The sequence below is a fragment of the Bombus affinis genome, chromosome 7 (assembly GCF_024516045.1).
Source record: "Bombus affinis isolate iyBomAffi1 chromosome 7, iyBomAffi1.2, whole genome shotgun sequence".
Lineage (NCBI taxonomy): Eukaryota > Metazoa > Arthropoda > Insecta > Hymenoptera > Apidae > Bombus > Bombus affinis.
In genome coordinates, this window is record NC_066350.1 from 5,724,031 (window position 1) to 5,746,685 (window position 22,655).

Genomic DNA, 22,655 nt, shown 5'->3' on the forward strand with positions numbered 1-22,655 from the left:
TCATGCCGTCTAACTATCGAGCATAGGAGGCGTATCGTAATAAAGTCCTAAACAGAGGAATTTGTGCAGAGGTGATTTTTCACGTGAACAGCGTCACAGCCCTACGTGAACCAAGATATCGGTCGATGCCTCTTCACGATAGCTTAATTTATAGCCTCGCCATATCTGTATTGTGCCTCCATCGGCGTTATAATCGCTGGAAGAAATATAGCAAGTGGAAAAATAAAGTTTTAAATTGAAGAGTGAAATAGCGACATTGATTAATGCAATGATACTAGGAAACATGTACAGAGTTCAACCTTCTCCAGCGACGCGGCAATTTTGATTGATTATATTTTTCATTTTGATACGAAAGAGGAGTTTTGACATATATCTTTGAAATATATCTGCAGAAAAATCTCCTAACTATTCTAAAAGTATAATACACCTTGAAAAATATCGTGGGATATGAGTTTCCCACCGCCAAGAAAAGTTAAATTGTCTCGACGTTTAGACTACAGCGTATAATCGATCTCTTCGATCGTTTCCGTAACGCGGACAAACTACAACGCGGCTATCCATCATCAAACTTACGTTCTACCGGCAACGTTACGAAATCGTTAAATGTTTCCGTCTGTCGATTCTCCTGCCTTACGTTGGATCATTGAAGTTCCATGTGGAAAATGGCGCAAAACGCGAACATGAAGTACCAAGCTCGACCGGTAATAGAGAAAAATAGTAGTTTGAATTTTATTTACCGCAAAACCTTCTATCGTTTCTATCGACTCGAAAAAAGAATAAAAGATAGAGAAAAATGAAATCGTGTATTTTCCTAAATCGATTCGAAGCGGGCGTATCGTCCTCCAAAGTCTAACAGCAACGTCGAACTTCTATCGTCAAAATTCAAGGATTCGATTCGGTAAACAAGCGGAATTCTCGCGTCCGGCAAACTCAACACACTCGAGTATTCGTCGAAGCGCACCGATACGCGATACTCGTGCTCGTGCATTGGAACGTTTTCGAAAGGTCAGAACGCTTCTCCGATGGATACCCGAAGGACCGAGCTTTCGAAGGCAAGCAACCGAACCGAACGACAATATTATCCAGAAATTTCTGGAAGAGGCGATCGTATCGTCTCGGTGTGTTCGTTGCACGACCTGGTTGCCAGGCGTGGCGCACGTGGATTCCTAGATGAAAATCGCAGGAACTCTTTACAGAAAGACAAAGAACTCATCTTGATATGTACGTTACGTGTTGTTTCTCTTTTTTTTTCCCGACTATCGCAGGAGTGACCATTCTGCTGTCGCTGACAGTTTTCCTGAACCTCGTGGCAGAAAGCATGCCGACGACCTCGGACGCTGTCCCTCTAATAGGTACCTATGCTTACCATCACGATAGTTACGCAAGCGTGTGTTTGACAGTTTCTGTTATCTCCATGTTTCCATGTAAATATATACACGTGCACCGTAATTGTGTCTGTCGTATCGAACCGTTCCTGTTTAGGAAGTAAGACCCGGAAGAAACGCGAGGGGAAAATCGCGTGGAACGGGTAAGAACCTCGAAGGTCGTTCAGACTGAGCGATTTTTGTCATTTTCATTGACCGGCGAATCCTCGAGATCCATTTTCGAGCAGCGTGGAAAGAAGTTCGTCCTTCCGATGGGCGGGCGGCAAAGTGGTTAACATCGACCGATGAAAATGGTCGAAACGTTCTCTAACATTGGACCCCGTTGAAGGAACTGCAGTTCTGCTGCGGGTGGACGAGATTACACGGTTGCCTTCGACCGAGAAACGGTTTTACTCGCCGCTTTAACGCGTCGTAATAGCGACTGCCCTGCTTGTTCTATGGCTTTTCGTTCTCGGAATAATGTCTGTCGCGTCTTGTTATTTGATGAAAGGATATTTTAAGGATCAGAGTTCCGTGGCAACTTTCATCGAAACTTTACGGTTTGTTTTTCTATTAGGTCAGACGACGACGTTTAAAAGCGACGCGAAAGCTTGTGCAAATAATCCTCAGATGCTTTGGTATTTTAAAGTTAAAGATATTTTACGAAAGCATCTACTTCCAAGAAGACGATGGTTTGTTAATTTTTAGGCAGAGTTCGGCGTGTTTAAGTTATTCGCTGCGAAAGTGTCAATTTCCTTTCGCGCAAGACGTAATTTTCAGAAAAAAATCTTCAAGCTGCACGTAAATATTTGTTTCCCTTTTAATTTCACGACGCGTGATGGCACAAAAATTGAAATATTGAGATTTCCAAACGACCGAGTTCCGCAGATATCACCAGCAACAGTTGAAACATTAATCAAGCCTGACTCGTCTATATTTTACGCGATTCTGACCGAGCGATTTCTCAAGCTGTGCCGTAGTAGGTTGAGGCAAGATTGCACTTCAGTTGGCGCCAATCTTTAAATTACTCGTCTGCGAATGAAATTCGTCGTCCAATTAAATCATATTTATCAGCGAAATATTATCGCAATTTTCACGATGTCTGACGATCAATGATAAACTCGTCTCGTCGTGAATATCCGTTTTAACTTCTTGCCGCACGGTTAACCGCCGCGAAGAATTTCAATTCTTACGAAAGTAGCCAAGCGAAACATCCTGGCTAACCGCGTGTTCCGGCCCGCCGAACTTTCTGTACTTTTCCAACTGAAACGGAATAGTAAATCGTGTTATCATCGAAAGATGACCGTCCTACTCGGCTGTGAAACGTCCCAATGATTTAGAATGAAAATAACCGAGCGGGAAGAAAATGCTGAAATCGTGTCGTGCAAAACCGAGAGCGAATTTTGGTTCTACCTTGAGTTTGTAGAATGACGGAATACTGCAAAGATAAAGACAAACATGCGACATTTTTTCGATGAATTAGAAATTTGAAAATATTTCTTAAGTATAAACAAAGAGAGAATTGTTCGTATATGTCGTAAACTAAATATCTGAATAATATTATGAAATGTTGATCGATATTATTACAAATGACAGTTCACACGTGATGATACGTCAAAATGCAGCATCGAATGTCGCTTAAAGTTATTTGTTTGTTCGTTATCAAAATTGACGATGAAATAAAACAAAACTTTAAAAGAAACTTCAAATTGAAATTCATCGAAAATGATTTTTATTTCTGGTTGAAAATAATAGCGTAGTAAAGTATCGCTTTATCGGTATTAATTATTTAAAAATTGCTCGGTATTGTTGTCTCTTTCGTAATCAAAATATTTTAATTTCAAAGAAATGATAGATTAACGCGTATGTAGTTCGCGACCTAGAAATGTCAATAAAATTCAGCGAATACGAGGAATATTTTTCTTGGTCGTGTGTCTGGTTTTTCCTTTTTGATCAATCACTCTTGAAAAATTTTCATAGTGAATTATCGAAGAATGCTTCTTCGAAATTTATTTTTCTTGAACCGTATTATAATAATCAATATTTATTATATAAAATATCATACGTCGTTCTTAAAATATAACTTTTAGTCTATATTGCTATTTAAACAAACAATCGAAGCATACTAATAATATTTAACTTATCAAAGATTCCCCTTAATTTTCGTTCAATTAATCGCGTACCGTTGATCTCGTTCTAAATTTAATTACCAAAAAAACCAGACGTCGTCATGCGATAAATCATGAAATAAAATGGCCTGGCCACACGAACATTCTTCCTCGAAGACAAAATTGCCAGTCCCCGTGTCATTGAGTCGTATCCCGTGCACGAGTCCGTGTACAAGTTTTAAGGGTCATTCAGGTAGTTCGGACGCGTCGTTTCGGAAGTTGTAACGCGTTTACGTCGAACAACTTTCCTCTCGTTGCTCGGTGCAAATCCTTTTTGCGGCCAGTCGGACACCGGCAATGTCTCGGACTGTTTTCTCCAACAGACAAGCACATGCACACACCGATTAGACAACGCGTGCGAACAACCGACTAGAAACGTTTTTCGACCGTTTAAAGCTTAATCTATTCGCGATGAAAACTGTATACATCAAATTTTCCTGGACGTTGTAGTTTCACAGAGAACGCGCTAACGAAAGGGACGTTTGTTTCGCGTATTTTTATTTAAAGACAAAATAACTTTTTCGGATGGTTTCGCTTTATGAATAGAGAGGTAAAAAGTGCAATTGAAAAATACCTGCAAGCACCTAATGAAAAAATAGTCGAAAGCCTTTCTGGTTACACGAATAATAATGAATATTTTTCTTGAAAGAAATATAATCCGAAAAGCATTATATTTTCTCAGCTTTTAATTTCTTTGTTGGATATATCAAACGAAAGCATTATCGTAAATTTCAGAACGAAAAGCGGAACAAGCAGGGAAATGTTGAAACAAAAATACGATCGTATGATTTCTTTCGCGTCGACTCTTCTCTTTCTCTGAACGTTCCTTCCTAAACCTCTTCTACAAGAATAACCCCATAGGCTTGTGTTACATTAATGTTTAGATTATTACCCCGTTCTATGACGTAACTTCATGACAAGTACCAAAAATCTTAGCTGCCTAAAAAACTATTTATCTATAAAAATAATATAAACAATGACAAGCAATTGTACTTGAAACGATAGTACGCTATATTTTTAAACGACGGGAAATTACTTTCGATTAAATTGTAACGATCATAATCGTATAACTGGCTTCAAAATTTAAAGAATTTTCCAATCTTCCTATATAAATAGTACATTTTTCTCGCATCGAGTTTTATTAAAATTGAATAAATATCTCTCTTCTTTTCTACGCTCCTCGATATAGGTACAGTAATCGAAATTCTACCAAACTTTAAAAAAGATATATTTGCATAGTTGAGAGCATTAATTTTTCCAATATCTTAGGCACCTGTATTATTGGTACTTGAGTTGTTCAACCCCCTTGAGAAACGTGCACGGTTCTATCGTCCCCCATTTCTTTGATGTATTGTATTAATTGTTCTTAATCTCGAACGAACGAGTTCGTGTGTTTAGAAGAATAAGTTAACTAACTTAATTGTCCCTGTGTCCCCGTGTCATACTTTAGAGAATTATTCGTAGCACCGAATTCCTAGGTATACTGCAAGGGTCAGTCAAATATTAACCGGACTGCGTGTAACACATGTACACAGCTTCACGTATTAAAATGATATCGCATAGGAGTTTAAATAGACGTATCTTAAAGGCGTTTTAGCTCACGTGGCGCTTTATTTATCCTTTCTTCGATAGTTAACAAAACGAACGAGAAAAGAGTATCGTCTTCCGTTGCACAACGCATAATTATTATTCGAGAGCACGAAACCCGCTGAAATTTTGCATAGGTTGCGGCTACAGTTTGGGGATGAAACGTTATCAGGAATCCGAGTGTTTGCGTGGCATAAATCGTTTTCTAGTGGTCGCGAATACGTTCAAAATACACCGCATCCGCTACGTCCCAAGACAAGTGTAACGCTAGCAAACATTGAAGCTGCTCGGCAACTGATCGAACATGTTCGACGCATAGCAATCGACGAAATTTGCTCGGAAGTTAATATTAGTCGTGGAAGAGTGGTCTCTATCGTTCGAAACGAGTTCAAGTTCCGCAAGATCACGACCACCTAAAGAGCAGTTAGGAGGTCAACTTTTCAACAGCAACGAAGTAGTAGAGCAATTCCTGCGCGATTGGTTTCTAACCCAGCCCTCCATTCCCTAGGAAACTGGAATGGAAAAATGATGAAACCAACGGTAAAAGTATATAGAGAGAAACGGAACGTAGATAGAAAAATAACTCAATTATTCTTTTTGAAACAAAACATTTGACTGAAATATAAAGTTACAAATAAAGTTCGGTTTATATTTAACTGACCCTCGTACATTGCTGTTAATTGCCTGTTGAAAGGTCCTATAGTTTGCCCATAGCCTGCCGTTTCACCCCTTGGGGGTTTAGCAAGGGATATTCCATCAGTTTATCGGAAAGCCCGTGCAAACAGTAAGTTCAATTTCATGGGCTGATACGCTCTACTTCCTTTCTAACGCGATCGGATGTTGTTTCAATTTTTCGCGTAGAAGATACGTCTAGCGATTCCATGTTGAGTTAACGTTTCAGCTCCTTTGCTTTCAACGAAACCAACAGCAAGTGCAACGCAAGTCCATACGCGATACAAATCTGTAACTTGATCTTAATTCGAACTTGATATCGCAGATGTTTATCTAATGTTATTTCTGCTAATTGATATTAATAATTGAAATTTCTAATTAATATACTAAAGAGTTTTGGTTAGTCACGAAAGAAAACATTTCGTCAAAAATGAGAAATCTGAAATAAAAAATATTTTCACGGCTTGTAATAGAATAATACGGCTTCTGATATTACTGTAACAGGGTTTTTCTAAAAGAGCTGATAAAGTGAGAACATTTTTGCGGCTATAAAAGAAAATGTATTCGTAGGAAAAATTAAAAATTTGTTTCCATAAGCCTCGCCTGAACGACCTTCGTGATGCGCCTTTTAAGATGAAATCGTATGCATAACGTAGAGGTGTAATTTATTTGCTGCTCAAAGCTACAGCCTGTAAGTTGAATAACGTGTAGACACTTCTGAAAGATTAGCAAAGTTTAGAGTTTAATTATCAAGAAATAATTCCAGTGATAATTAGCTCTACCGCTTTACTGTGAAGAAATAAATTAAAATAGATTTTCCAAGTTAATTCGGCGATACTTGCTCGCAGCATTATGAAATTATTTTAAATATTTGAAATGTTTTTATCATGTAATCGCTCGGGTAAAAATACATCAAGCGTAATTAAATTATTAACAATCATCGATTCTTCGTTTCAGTGCAGTAAATCGACGAGAAAGAGCCGAATGTTTTATTATATTTACAAACAGAACGATCGTTATCGGGAGCAATTTATTATCCTCCATGCAACAAGTATTCCCTTAAAAAATAATTTTTCCTTTGAATAATTTTTCGCGCTCCTCGCAGCGGAGAATTTCCATGCGACTACTAACCAACCTATAAATGAACCACGAAAAACTAAGGAACCTCGTTATCTTCTACTATGCGCCGATTAAGGGAAGTGTGTGACAGAAAGCGACTCGCGAATCGATCGATCTCCACGTTACTTGGCTTGTTCCTCATCTGTCCGTCCGCGATAACAATCACTCAGCGGGATAACTGCAGAGAAACAGCGGAGGAAGAAGAAGAGGAACGTTAGACAGAGATCAGGGCTCCTGCTCGTTTGAAAGTGACGGCCAACGAAAAAGAAGAAATGCTTGAGGAAAATTTAATTAGAACTTAAGTGGTAGGGTAGAAAAATATGCGAGACGTACCACAAAACGGTAGCCTAAAAAAGGTCAGTGCACTGCAAATTCGTTTACGGTTTCTTTATTTTCAACGACAGTCATTTTTCTGCCAACGGCATAGTCAGTCGCCGTTTTTCACGATCCGTCTGTGGTCGTCCTCCCTGCACAGCCCGTCGCGTGTTCGTTTCCTTTCTCGATTTTTCTCTTGGTCGTATCAACCACCAGGGAAACCAGCGACCGCGAGTGCGGCCATGCTTCTGAAAATTGCTCCCAGCTGACTGAGAGCAACGACATCCCGTCCAGACGACGAACTTTCTTTCCCAGGCAATTAGCGACGCGCGTGCCGCGAAATTAGTTCCTAACGAGCAATCGACAGAATCCCCAGGTTTTTCGGAGCTGTTGATCGAGAAGAGGGAAATTTCCGTAATGATTGTTAACGAGCATCGAATTCACTATCAATTAGAGTCCTACTGATTTATTCGAGTATTCAAAGTGGGGACGAGTTGTTCTGTCACAGAGATGGTAAATAGTTTGTTCGTCGACGGATGCTGTTGGAAAAAGATTCAGCTACTCGTCGAGTTAGCAACATCGCGACCGAAGGATTATTGAATAAAAGGTATTTAGTGGCAATCGTTTTTGAGAATTATTCATTGCACTTTCTTAGGACTATCGTGAGTGTAAAGATTAGAATCCCTAGAATCGTTTTCACTCTAATTTATAATATTGGTTTCATTAATTAAATAATATCTTTATGGTGAATTGTAAAAGTGTTTCATCTCTGTCTCCTGAAGCAGACTCGTAAGTTGTTATAGTTTTGTTGAAATATTATATTTACATAAAACAATATCAGCTATCGTTTCGATACTCTGCCTCGTTTCCAAAGCCACCAACGAAACGCCATTTCCTACTAATTGCTCTGTTTAATTCATCGATTTCCATCAAATCCTTCGTCCATTCCTTTACAAAATCAATCTCGATTTATTCGGAAAAGGGAAGGAAGCAATAAAATAAGAAGAAACGGTATTAATTTTAACGTCGCTAGAGGAATTTTCCTAATTAAAAAAGAAAAAGCTCACGGTTGGTCAGTCCTCGCCAAAATCACATCCAAAGTATAATGACGTGGCATTTCCATTACGATTGAAATTTTCCTGGCTCGACAGGAAAATGTTGCGCTACATACGACCAAGGTTCAACGGTCTCTTTGGTCCCTATTATTCGGCAATCACACGCCATTATTTTCCGCAATCGACGTTGGTCCCGGCTGGAACAACAAGCCGCAGTCGCATCGCGACATTTGGAATGGCAAAATGGAAATAAATCGAGACAGGATTTCCGATAACTGCATCCACGGTGTCGCGTTACGATAAACAGAATCGTCGATTTTTCAACAGAAAACGACAGTCCAAGTGGACTCCTCGGCCGTTGCTTCAAAGGAACGAATAATTTCTCGATTATCGTTATGGCAGCTGTCCCAGGCAATTAATGTTATCCCGCAGAAATATCCCGTTCGCGTACCTGTTATCGGAAAACGAAATCTTCTTCGGTGAAACGTTCAGAAAAATGGTTGGTAAGGGAATCGATTTCCTGTTGGATGTTTTTCTCTGATTTTCTCCATTTTTCTTTGTGCTGCTTCCTCCTCCTTTCTCTTTTTTTTCTGTTTTCCATGCTGTCTCTTTTTTTCCTATCTTGTGCCCAGTCACCTTCAATACCTCGCAGCGAAATCGAGAATCCATTCTGTTAGTCCTCAACGTGCCTTTCAGCGGCGTTTTCAAAGGTAGATCACTTTAACGAGAATAAGTAACAAAGCCAATTTCGAAAACTGCATCGAGAATGTCGAGAAACTAATTAACTTCCTTTCTCGTGTTCCTGCTTTTAAGCGTGACATTCGTATCGACTTGGGAAGGCGGTATTTTTCCAACTGCAAACAAATTTTTCGTCAAAATCGTCAGCTCGAGCTGACGTCGAATGTGCTAACGATCGCGTAGAAGCGAAATTGCTCGAAATTCGTGGCTCGAATCTCTTGTCAGTTTCGTCGGTTACCGGGATTCGATCGGTCATACCGTGGAAGTGGAGCGACGCGAAAAATTCGTAATCACTCGCCGCATCGTTTATCTCCTCTGTGCGCAACATTCCATTTACTTCTTACGGCGATCCATTTATTAATTCGACACCGGTGGTCGACCCAGTTCTCCGCTTAAACGCGAAAGCCCGATGGAATAATGCATAAATGCCGGCAAGAAAATGGCGTCAGGTGGAAAAAGCTGATACACGAGCGACTGGCCCGGGACGCCTTTACGCTGATATTTTTTTGAGCGGCTTGAACAAGCGGCTCGATCAACGACACGCCATGCAAATTTATGCGAAAACTTGCTGCTAGCGTGGAGCAGTCGACTTGGAAGGCAGGCCATCAGCAGCGAGCTTTTACGCGAACCTTGATAGCGAACCTTTACCGTGTATACTTGCGTATGCATCAGCCTGCTGCGTGACACTCGTAGTGCACAATATTATATTTATGCCAATAAGTTGACTTTTTTCCCAATTCTAAATGATTTTTTGTCTCGCCAGGAAAGTGGAGGAGAAAAGCTTTTCAATATTATATATTAAATTATCAGAGTAAAATATGTAGATATATACGTACTAGTTTCATCTTTCCTGATTCGCTAACTCGATAATAGTCGAAACATCGTAAATGCATATTTTGAGTAACACGGATTCTCAACTCTGATATATTAATTTGAAAAGAAAATAATCTTGCTTTCTATAGGTACCTTATTTCGTTGCTTAAAACGTTTGTATCTTCTCTGATCTTTCTCATCTTCTAGAAACGTTTCCATTTCAGAGCAAAACTTTTCTGTTTCGACACTATCAATTTCTTCCATTAGTTTCGTTTTTTTCTTTTTCTATCTTCCCTCTAAAATTAATTACACATTTTTTACCGAATATTTCGTTGCTGAATACCGGCGTCACGTTCGAAAATTTCCATGAGCAATTACATTTTTACTTGAAGCAGCTGGAAGTTTTAGTTGAAACTTTAATGGACGAACGAGTGGAACTATGCGGATTGAAACTGGAGCAATTAACCACTGTATGATACCATATGAAATGAATCGAACAAAGAGCATCTTTTTACCTAATGGTCTTATCGCGATCGTTTCAGTTACACGTTCCTTCGTTAATCTTTCTTTTGTTTCATTAAGTGCGCTCTTTATCAATAATCCTCTTGTAATCCTTTAACAAGGAACTAAACAAGCAAATAGATGCTCGTGTCGCGAAGAAACGATTGTAAGATATCGTACAGCTGACAATTATGAAAATAACAGACATATTGCCTATTGCTAAGTACCACTAATGCTAACTACCATTCTGTACGTTTCTGCACTTTTAAATTCTACACTTCTACATTCTCAACTACGCAAACGTCACAGTCTAATAAGGAGAATAGCAATGCATAAGGCAAACTTCTATAAAATTGTTTTTAAGCACAAATTATAGGAAGAAAGACTATTCTAATATCACATTGATGATTTTCGTTTGACGATATTTATTTCAAAATTCATTTCAATGTTAAGGTATGTCTCTAATCCGACGCAGAAACGTCATATGGATATCCGAAGTTGTCTGATTTTCCCACTTACTCGATTCGACCAACTCTTCTTATATGTGTGTACACCGTACACGCCGTTTACGTAATGTTCAACATTAGAAATTTCAATTTCCATCATAGTTCAGGGCCCACGATATTGAATCTGGAAATTCGAGCCGGACGCACCGACATCGACCGATAGAAAAACTTTTCGAAATATCGGAAATGCTACGGTACAAGCGACTGCGAATGAAACGCGAAACCATAAAGATTTATCTGTAATAAAACAGAATTCGAAGCTGCAGTTGACACGACTTTCGCATCTTTATACGGAGAAATAAATTTACACAATTTTTTAAATAGCAAGAGATCTCGTTTTCTTAATTCGACCAGGAAAGTAACGTACGTTTGTATATCGTGTAATTTTGCTTTTTTTACTAACTACATTTCATTTGTACCTTTTTCGTTGTTTTCTACGATCGCGTTTAAATCGTTGATTGTACGAGAAAGGAATAATTTTGTAAGTAGAGGAGTAATTTTACGAAAAATTTAACCCTCCGCGCGATCCTTTTACATCGATATAATTGAACACAATTACATTTCAGTGGACGTACTCGATGCAGTTTAAACGTAATTAGAAAATCGAGTTCTTAATCGTCAGGAGTTCGAGCACAAAATTGAAGAGATTAAATTTCGCGACCATTAACGAGCGGTAACCAGAAGAAATTTACTTCGAGCGAAAGGCCGAGACGCAAGTTCCTTCGACGAAAGTATTACAGTCCGTCGCGTCGTTCGAGGAAAATGTCCGAGGGAGTTGCTGCTGCCTTTCGCAGGTCTATTCACATGGAAGTTATTTGCTTATTTCTTGCAGAACAGTTGAACGACACAAGGTTGGGAAACTTATTCGGATCCATCGACTGCGATGTTCGATGCTTCCGTCTATTCATTCTTTTTATAACAAGAGATTGAATTATTTCGCATCGCAGATTGTTGAGAAATTTCATGTTTAGAAATCGATAAATTTGTTTTTCCCAAACAACTACGGAATATGATTAATTTCTCGAAAATATTATTAACCACGCAAGAAAATAATAGCACATATATGTATAGGATTTAGGAAACTAGAAAATGAGTTATAAATAACAAGCAACAATTGTGGTAGTAAATTGGGAAAAAGTAAATACAAAAACTGGTTGACAATGATCACACTGTAAGACAAGTTTGAATTTGTTTTAAGCGTGTCCGATACGAGGGAAACATTTTTATAGTTCGACTTGGAAGAAGTTAACAGGAATAATCTGCATTTCTATAATCGTTCAAAAATAGCAAGACAAATTGAAACAAACAACGTTGTAGCTGTAAATTAACCTTAAATAGTCGCCATCTGTAGCTACAGTAGCTGTGCCTATGTCTGTCACGTATGCTGACAACAGTTCCAACAATCGAGTTCAAAGTTCAATATCGAAAACGCCTTATCAGAACTCGTAGTTTCCCGCTGGGAGGAAAACATATCCGCGGAGCGAGACTACCCAAAGTTCAAGACGAGTTTTCGTCGTCATGTAACTGTTCTTTCTCTGCGGCAGGATGTGTAAATCCCCATTCGAATTTCTGAACAGGTCGCCAAGTAGTTTCTGCGCCAGTTCGTGCATACGTCTAACGCGACGTATGGCGCATGTCAAGTTCAGAACTGCTGACAAGGTTATATTTAGATTGAAACAAACCCTTAGAGCATGCTTCCGGACGGCCAAGCAATTCTAGAACTCCCGGGACTCCTGAATTCCGGGATTCTTTAAGAGTGTAAACTTCGCATCCTATTAAATTATACTACACTGATACCTTAAACCCTGAGACACCCTGTGCATTTTCATCGCTATTCTCCATTTGGTATTTCAACTATTTTCTGCGTCAAATCGAGATAACGAGTTTGAAGTCTCCGCAAATTGCATTCCTCCGATCGTAAATCCTCGGTTCTTTTTCAATCAACAATTTTCTTATCTTTCCCGTAATCCGGTCGCTATTTAATGCTGCCCTAACTCGTAGTCGATTTCAAAGCGTTCCTGGATAGTTGCAGAAGCACCCAGCGATAACAGTCATTTGCGAACTGCAAATAACGCTCGCCGAATCGATTCTAACGACCCTGGCCGCAGGCGTGTCTAGTTGATACGTGAGAACTACGTTCCTCCTTTAAACGCTATATTTCCGACGAAGGAGCAGCGTTCAATTCCCTGTTTCGATGAAACCGTCGATGTAGTAGAATGTCGTTTAAACGTTTCCATTTAGATGTTCCATAACGGGGCCATTCTTCGAAGCGAAGGATGTGTTCTCTGACCTCTCTAATTTGAATTGAAGATGACGTACAAGTACCCACTTCAATTATACGTGCTCTGCAACCGAGATGCTCTACTACAAGGATTAGGGATAACAAAGAAGAACTAGAGGTAGACAAGCGATTAAGAAAATGTCAAAGTTCCGCAACCGTAATTAATAGCTTAATTTCTCTTAATTGTCTTTTCAAACGGGTAACGGACTATTTCAGGTTATTACCGACTCTGGACAACTGTACGTGACAACGGCTTGCTCGTAAACATTATACGCATTTCACTGAGACTCTCGAAACGAACGGCGTTTCGAGTAACATTCGACGCGATACGCTCGATTGCACGCGCCAACTTGCCAACTTTCTGATTAGGTAATGGATGCGGTTAGCAGAAGTTCTGAATGAACTTGAAATTAATCACGTGCATAAGCATGCGTGCAAGCTTTTCTAATTACTCAGCCACTCCAGATACCCGCGAAATCTATTTCTTTGTCATTTCCATTCGGAGCCACGTGTTTGTCAATCGAAGACATTCTACACGCCTGTTCCCAACTTTCTCATCCTTTGTTTCAATTTACAAACAAATGGTAGGAGGCTATGTTCGACAAACCTTCAAATAGCTGATTATAATTGGTGTTGATACGAAGTTCGTTTCGCTATTTAGGGAGGAAATATTTAGATTTCGTTGATTAAACGACGAAAGGAAAGTATTCTAATTTAAGTTGCATTTATGAAAAAGGAAATATCGAATATTATAGTTTCGATTATCAAACTTTAGGGTATAGGTGGATTAGTTTTCAGATTGAATGTAATTCTTTGTTGACGTTGCAATCAAGTTTGACTCGGAGAAACTTATTCTTCAGAACTGCGTTCCAGTAGAACGCAGCGAAATCATGTTTCGCCACAACGAAACTCTGATTGTTGCCTAGCATAATAATCCGCAAACGTTCCACAGGCGATGAAAATATTTCAGCCACCGTGGATTACATTGGCGAATTCGATTTTGCCGAATGGCGAGTATTTTATTGCATTTTACAGCGGCCATGCTTCATGACACCAGGGACCGGTGTCACGTATAAATTTAAATTCCATCGACGTAATATCCACGGTTATATAAATCGCGGTATACGGCGCAACGCCGTTTCAAAAAATCATAATAATCGGAAATTTAATTCTCAGCGTCTACGCGCGTGCACACACACACGATTTAATATTTTTCTCACATTGGTTTTCAATCGCACGAAGCAACCAGAAACGCGATCTCGAGTCGCAGATCGTAGCAGGTAAATCGCAAAGCAACAAGAAACGAAGATAAGAAACAGAGAGAAAAATATAGAATGTCTCAGAACCATAGACCGATCGACTAGGAAATGCTAGAGGATGACAGAAACATACCTGTCTGTGAAATATATTTATTTTTCTTTCCAATAACGAAGCTTTGAAGATACAGGTTTTGAGTGCCTGCCGATGACCAATCAGCCATGTAGGTACTCTATTTCTTTGGTTGCGTCCATAAAATATAAATCTGCATAAACATTCGCAGTTTATCAATGACATTAAGTACATACTTTGGAGTTCAAGTGCAAGAACGAAAGTACATTCTTCGATGTATAACTGATTGCACATCAGCAGGCGCAAGAAACCTGCGTCTTTACAGCTTCGTAACTAAATAATAAGACAAGACGAGGTACGAATGCCGTTTCTTTTGCCATCTTCTACCATCTCCTGCTTGACTGATCTGTAGTTCTGAAACACCCTGTATAAGACACCTAATCAATGGTACTAATATCTGAACAAGAAGGGAATAACGAACGCCAGCTTGGGGAATGTTCGTTTATCTGCGATACTTGAAGAGTCGTTGAAGGTACAGCTATAATGCAAGTTGTAAGCTGAAAGGGAGCAGAGATTAGCTGGAACGATTTCGCTGGCCGTTCTGTACCAGTTTTCATCGGGAGACGGTGTAATTGAATTAATAAAACGGCGCTTAGGATTACGCTGGCACGAGTGCACAATCACACGGATGGATTCTTTCAAGCCTCGTGCACAGCTCTCGATGTACTTATTTGACTCTCTAGTCACGTTTAATGCGGTGAATCGTCGTTTTTCATCTCGTCTAAGAAACTTCGTCGAGACACATTCGCGGTATCCGATGAAAAATCGAAACGTCTTCCGATCAATGGAAACGACACTGAATCGCTTTAATCATCAGCCGTACGATAATCGCGATGCATCAACGGAATCAGAACTGTTTAATCAGTTTACGTGTTAACCGATTCGGTATTTATTCGGTGGCGATCGGTGCAATTGCAACACAAAGCATTGTTTGATTAAATTATATCGAGGGATAGTTTCGAACCTGGCAGGTATCATCACGCGTGGGTTCGGGAATTTGCGGAAACATCGATTCATTGCGTTATTGATAAAAGCGGTTTGATTCGGATTCGGTTACTCGGCTATTCCAAAGCCGAATTTACGCTATTTCGTTTTGTAGGAACACGGCGGATGAACGCAGCTTTCATCAGTCGTGTTCCTCCAAAGTGAAACGGTGTGAACTCGGCTTAAGTTATGAGAGATAATTTGAATACTATTACGATCCGTGCAAAGTTAATAGTAATTAATATAATTAAATGGATAAATTACCAAATAATACAACGTTTTTCCTTATCTTGGTTATTTAAGAAATAACTAATCGCTACATCGGATCTTGCAAAATTATCTTATAAAACGAAAGTAAACGCGCAGCACAAAAATTTAGCAAAATATTTCCTTTCTTTTCACGAAGCTAACTTTCGAAACTGAGGAATCCTTTCGTTTGAGAAGTACTTCTTGCGAATACACCGCACGCATCATCTAATTACCGAGCTCAGAATGAAAATACCCCTTTCCCGTCTCTCAACGTTCTTTTCCTTTCCTTTCTTCGTTCCTAAGGAACTTTCAACGATAATCGTGGCTACTATACGAACTTCGTACACGTATCTACAGGCCACTCTATTCTCTTTACCTGTGATTTCTTTAACGCAGCAAATATAGGAAACACTTTTCGAGATAGATCTATAATATATAAGGTGGTTGGGAACTGGTGGTACGAGCGGAAAGGGAGTGATTCTATGCGAAAAAAGAAGTTGAAAATATAAAATAAAAATTTTTCTTTTGAGACTTTGATTTCGAGAAAATCGACTTTGAAATATAATTGAAAGAAAAGATTATTGTAGCCTTTCATACTTTAAAACAATCGAATACGTTAGAAAGTGTTCATAGAAATTTAAGTATGTGTTCAGCAGAATGGGCAACATTTTTAGCAATTTTTGTAATAATAAACTTTATGATTACTTCATATTATTTCGTTATGTATTCCTAATTTTCCGTTACGGCAAAAACAAACTTAAACTGCGATAATATCCATCGAGACAACGATCTACAGTGAGATCCGTTATAACGAGACGTGATAAAGTGCACGCGTACCGAGCGAAAATTCAATGTCGATTTTCTCGAAAACAAAGCCTCAAACGAAAAATTTTTATTCTATATTTTCGACTTCTTTTTTCGCGTAGAATCACCCCCTTTCCGCTTGTACCACCAGTTACCAACCACCCTGTATATAACATATATAATAGATCTATATATAAATTGTTCCGAAGACTCAACTGTTATCTTTCCATTATTAAAATTTTTGTAGAAGTTGAAGATATAAAAAATGCATATTTTACATATTTACTGTGTTTTAAACAAACGAAAGTAATGTTACATTAAAGAGAAATACGAGACCTTTATGTAAAGCTATCCGACGCGATCTCCATTGAATTTCATTGCAAAATCGAAACACAAAACAAATACATATCTACTAAAACGAGATGGCACTGTGTAATTACCTGCAATGTTGACTCTCTTTATTCGATCAAAATGTATAATTTGCTGTTCGTTCCAATTCTTGTTTTCCATACCAATTACGTCTTCAGCACGGTAGACGTTACAAAGAAATTTATACCACTACCTGCACGCGTTGTAACAAAACGTTATCTGACACGCAATATCAAACAACCAAAATAATACGTATTGATACTCTCGGATAAAAGATCACTGTGCATGTAAAAATAAATAGAAAATAAGGAACACGATTATTCCGCAAGAACTATTTGCAAACATTAAGCTAAGCATTATCAAAATCGTATTTATTTGATTTGTTAAGATTCAGATAAGCAGACGTTATTTCGTGTCGTATTTTTCAATATTCAGATATCTCACAAAGCTCTACTAAATATCTAAAAATTTCAGCAAAGCTTCATAAGCACACAAAATTAACGTTGACTGAGCAGCAAATAAAAACACTTTGCCCTGTAATAACATCTCGATATTTCCAACTAAGTTGTAAATCCCGTAGCAGTCGCAAATAAGCCAACGTTTTTTCGTCGATGTCGTGAACGATATTTCCTCGAATGGAGTTTACATTGGATAACGGGCATCTACATCGTCGATTCAAAGCTTCCAGTTTCAGTGAGTTTGTTAATCTGAGCAAAAATATCTATCGATAAATCGATGCCCGATGGAAAACCGACGGACCGAAACCTGTTATCTCGAATGACAGTTTGTTTTTCAGAAACTTCTGAACGACAAAACTTGTCCAATAGACGAACGCTTGCGCTGTTTCAAGAGGCGAGAAGTACTTCCCGTTGATAACAATCGTGAAACTGGACTTTGATTCCTTTATTTTGTCGCCCTCTTCCTATTCCTTTCATTCCACTCTCTCTTCATTTGATAGTCACATATTATCTTTTCTTTACCAGAACATTTTCGTTTACCGGCATATCGTAGCTAGTTTTTATCTTTTCATAAATATGCATTGTTATTACCCTTTATCATTGTGTCCGCAACGTAACGTTACCTCTTACACCTAACATTTTTATTTTTCCTGCCATTTTGTGCTCCCATTTTTCCCCCTATTCATTATTCAACCGCCTCCCTTTTTATAAAAAAAAATACCATTTATTCTCTTTTCTTCCTTCATCTACTCCATCATTCCTTGTCTTCAACATTTCTTTCTCCCCCTCTGAGTTCGGTATTTCAAGACGTTAAATTTAGCGTAAACGCGAAGTCTGGACAAGAAATTAAGCAGAGTGTTGATATCAAGAGTGGATTTATCGATGCGCTTATAAAAAATACTTTCGTGCTGTTCCCAACGCTTGATATTAACGCTTTTTGTACAGTATAAAATGCAGAAGTTTGAATGAAAATAGGAGCCGACGGCTGAGTAGGGAAACAATACAGCGCGTTTTCGCGCTGGAAAAAGCCGACGATTTTTCTGCTGTTTCGCGGACCGCCCCAATCCACTACCGATGTAAATGCACCATTAATTCTACACCGTACGGAACAAAGAATTGTAAAACAGTCACTGCTCGAATCACCCCTTTATTTACTACGATTAAATAGAAATTCTCTGATACCATTAGAATTTATAATTATGTCGTTCTCACGACACTTCGAACGTTTCATACACAAGAGATATACAAAGAAATTGCAAAATGATGCTTACTCTATTCATACATAATCTTTATAGCAATAAATTCGTTCTATTGGCCACCATTTTTTAACTTAAACGTATAACAATTCAAGAAGTGGAACGTGTAAAGAACTGATGTAAAATTCTAAAATAAAGTAAAATTATTCGACTAATACGATACATAAAAAATAAAACTATTTCAATTTCATTGTTTATAATACATATTTTTGTTTCTGATTCTATCGATGCTCCTATTTGCATTCGAATGTTTTTGCAACTACAATATTCAACAAATCTTACATGAAATATGTAAAATATTTCCATACATATCAGGCAGTTCCACGTAAATAACTTTTTCTTGAGACGAGCAGATTTCGATCTATCACTTTTTTTCGATCATTATTTTTCAAGGAGGAAGGGAGAAACGGAAGAAAACTCCGCCGTGGCAATATCTTCTTGCTGATAAAAATGTCACCGTGCAAATCACCGTGGCCACTGTTCGAGTTCACCCTGTTGCATAACCTTCCTCGCTAGCTACCCGCGTTATTTATTATTTAATCCATTCCTCCCACGGGACTCGATAAACAGCGGCTGTTCCTCCGCAATAAAACTTCTACGATACTACCGTTAGACGAACTCTATTTCCGGCTACGATTCTTCTTCGTAAAATATCGGGCGATGTTGTGTTTTTTTCATTTGTCTTGTAAATAAAATTTTCTAGACTATTCTTTATCGTCAAAGATACTGAGTTCTTCTTATATAACTCAGCAATGTACATTTTAAAATGTATGATAAATCGATGTATGATAAATGTATGATAGATCGATATGCAAGGACAGAAAGTATTTCTTTTCCTTTGATCAGGATTGCGAATAATACGTACATAATAATAGATAAAAAGAGATAAATTTTCATTCGCTTGGTTTATAGTATATCAAAGAATTATTTCTTGCAAAAAGCTACAACTAAACGGCTATTGTATAATATTTTAATATTCCCCGAGCTGGTTAGTAGTATAACTGAGATACACGATTTCCAACTCGTGCATGCGTGAACATTGCACAACCGAAATCACCAACACTTTATCAACAAAACATCAAATAAACAAAATATATTTCAGAAAAGTTTCAAGTTTCAAGAAAGAGCGAATCCCTGAAATTTATCTGAAAAATGATATTCCAATTTCTTATAAAAGAGAGAACTACGAACGATGCATCTTATAAAAGTAATATTACTATTTCAAAGCTCCTTCTAGTAATCCTCTTTCGACCTTAAGTATCAGTTTAAGATCAAGTAAGTTTCTGGATGGAGGACAAACACTGCGAGTTTGGCTGTTTTAAAGCTGGGGATTCGCTTGAATCTTGATCCTCGAATTGTCGGTGATCTGGACGATCAGCGGATAGAATCAAGGGACGACGCTCGTGCCAATGGATGAGCACGATCGTCGGTTTACTTGCTTCGAACGCGAATACGAAATGGATCATTGAACAAGCTGGGCTCTACGACTGTTTCAGGAGTGACCATCTTGTTATCGCTGACGGTGTTCCTGAATCTCGTCGCCGAGACCCTGCCCCAGGTCTCCGACGCTATACCACTGTTAGGTACATTGAGTTTCTACAAACAAACGAGTGCCAGTGTGGACCTCTATTGTTGAGAATGGACGTACCCTTTTTTTTCTATTTGATTCCCTTTATTTTGTGTTTAGTGTGTAATGAGATTTTCATTGGAGACTTTCTTTACATAAAATTAGTTCACACACGGTATAAAACCATACCAAAAAAAAAAAAGAAATAAAGAACTGAGCATTTTTTATTTCCTTTTTTTTTCACCTCTTTCTGATTCTGTCCTGAACTAATTTTATAATTTCATGTTAGATAGAGTATTTTTATTGAAGGGTGTTTTTAGCGCTTTCCTCTTCTTTAATAGGATTATTGTCTATCTTCTGTTTTAACAATAAACAGTATTCAAAGTACAATCATTGGAATCTAATAGCCTTAAATGAAACGGTGCACTCAATGTCTGAATTTCTTTGGAATATATTTGACAACCGGCAGTTATATTTTTTACTTTGATTATTTGCAATATTATGACAGGTATAAATATAGCCGAAATTTTTATAAAATGCTATGTTATGTTGCAACCATATATTGTTTGGAAAACAAGAAGGCAGAACAAAATCATATGACGAAATATTCTAATGACTTGTTTGATATAATACAATAGGTAATTATCATTCTTTGAAAAACAACGAACTTTTTATTGAATGTCAACTGATTATTCTTTCATGTGATTCTTTCTAAAATCTGTCAAAACAAGCCAAACCAGTAACAATAAAAAAGCAATATTGTTAGACTGGAATAATCAACAATTAATAAACTGCAAGTTCTATTTAAGAAGAAAAATAAAAGGAGAAATTGACATTAATATATGTTATAACAATATATTATGCAAGAAAGAATGTAACATTATTCTCATAAAAATGGTACGATTCTTTGCAGTATTTATTATATCTAATCGAGAATATAACTTAAAATACGAACTAACCTTGAACAGTAATAAAAATTTTCTAACAGTTCACTATTCAAATTAAATTATATAAATCCCAACATAAATTAAAATACTAAATTATAACGATTAAAACTTAATTTAATTCTTTTGATAATGTATCATTCAACGCAAAATTACGGTAACTTTGTTAGTAGCATATATTTTTCTATTATACATAACCTCAATTATGCCCAATATGACAACGATATCACTACAAAATTCTCAATTTCTTACCTTCTCTTCAGCAACGTAGAGACGTTGAAGGAAATCTCTTTTCTCCAGTTTCTTCCATCTTATAATTCGGAAACTTTCGCGGCACCTTTCCTGAATTTAATTGAATAAGTTCATGTCTCGAACAGAATGATTCGACGTTTGCCTGTATATACTTACCAAAAATCCACTAACCCGGACACATTTCTGTACGTGCACCTGGTTTCATCGCGTTCTTTTTTCGCCAAGCCATTTACGTTCATAGACCCACAGATAACAACAATCCGATTAGTTTCGTCTCAGTCGCGACAAGCTCGTACTACTTGCTGCATCGTTTCATCGTTTTCTTCCATGTTCGTGGCGCTGTAAAAAGTTTTTTAATTTAAATCCGCCTGTGGCAGTGCGCGTGCTCAAACTACGTTTCGAGAACTCGATATATCGGTATTTCGAGATCTTGTTAGTCGATCAGATTACGTTATTTTATTAACCCAAAGCCATAAATAGTGAACCGTTCTTTTCTTCGCATTTTGTCGTTTATTTTCTATTTACAATTGTTATAATTTCATCTTTCGTTTTAGTTTGGTAAGAAGAATTAAAGCACACGTGTATACCCAGTGCAAGTTCGTGAAACTCGCGAGTTTATAACGGGTATACTATCGTTTCGTTTTATGTTCACGTGATGATGAAGTTCTTGTTTTATTACTACTTTTTCTCTACTATTCGTCGCTCGACAAGATGAACACGAGTCGGTTAAACGACAGGAGTTTACTGTAGCAAATCGATAATCGAGTAAGTAGATATCAATAATTTTAGAGCACTTATTTACAGAAAGTATTTGGTAACGAGATCAGAGATTATCGAATATCGATTAAATTGTAAATATGCTTTCGTCGGAATATATAATACAATATTTTAATTAAAATAACCTAAATAGATGTAATAGATATAATAAACTAGAAATTAATTATTTTCTGAAAACTTCAAATATTATTTCACGTTGATGTTTAATATGAATCCATACTAGAACATATATATATATATATTTATAAATATAATATGACGGATCGATTTATACTAACCTCTTGAGTAATACGTAATTTTAGATACTTTCCTTTTGTAAATAATAATCAACTTTTATCTGAAATATCTCGGTATATTATAAAATTCATAGTTTCTTTCGTATCCCTCATTTGAACGACTTTTGCGCAGGTTTTAAAAGATCTCTCAAGTTGCATATAATTGTATATATACAGCGTGATCCGAAGTATCGACACTGTCCGGAAAACTT

General features: G+C 37.6%; 1 protein-coding gene and 1 long non-coding RNA gene across 5 annotated transcripts in view; one reads left to right on the plus strand and one right to left on the minus strand.

Moving 5' to 3' along the window:
• Window positions 1-22,655, plus strand: part of LOC126918695 (neuronal acetylcholine receptor subunit alpha-7) — a 274,945-nt gene that overhangs the window by 190,346 nt on the left and 61,944 nt on the right. The window contains exons 9-10 of one of the 4 annotated variants that reach the window (XM_050726893.1): window positions 1,266-1,352; window positions 20,125-20,211. The exons of 1 other annotated variant lie outside the window; for it this stretch is intronic. In XM_050726893.1, the coding sequence (XP_050582850.1) occupies window positions 1,266-1,352; window positions 20,125-20,211 (174 nt within the window). The remainder of the gene's footprint in view (window positions 1-1,265; window positions 1,353-20,124; window positions 20,212-22,655) is intronic. 2 more of the 4 variants (XM_050726891.1, XM_050726890.1) reach the window with 2 other exon arrangements.
• The window catches only part of LOC126918698 (uncharacterized), a 208,334-nt gene that overhangs the window by 162,984 nt on the left and 22,695 nt on the right, over window positions 1-22,655 (minus strand). Inside the window, exons 2-3 of the long non-coding RNA XR_007711415.1 lie at window positions 21,548-21,730; window positions 21,392-21,481 (exon numbers count right to left, since the gene is read on the minus strand). This is a non-coding gene — a long non-coding RNA (uncharacterized LOC126918698). The remainder of the gene's footprint in view (window positions 1-21,391; window positions 21,482-21,547; window positions 21,731-22,655) is intronic.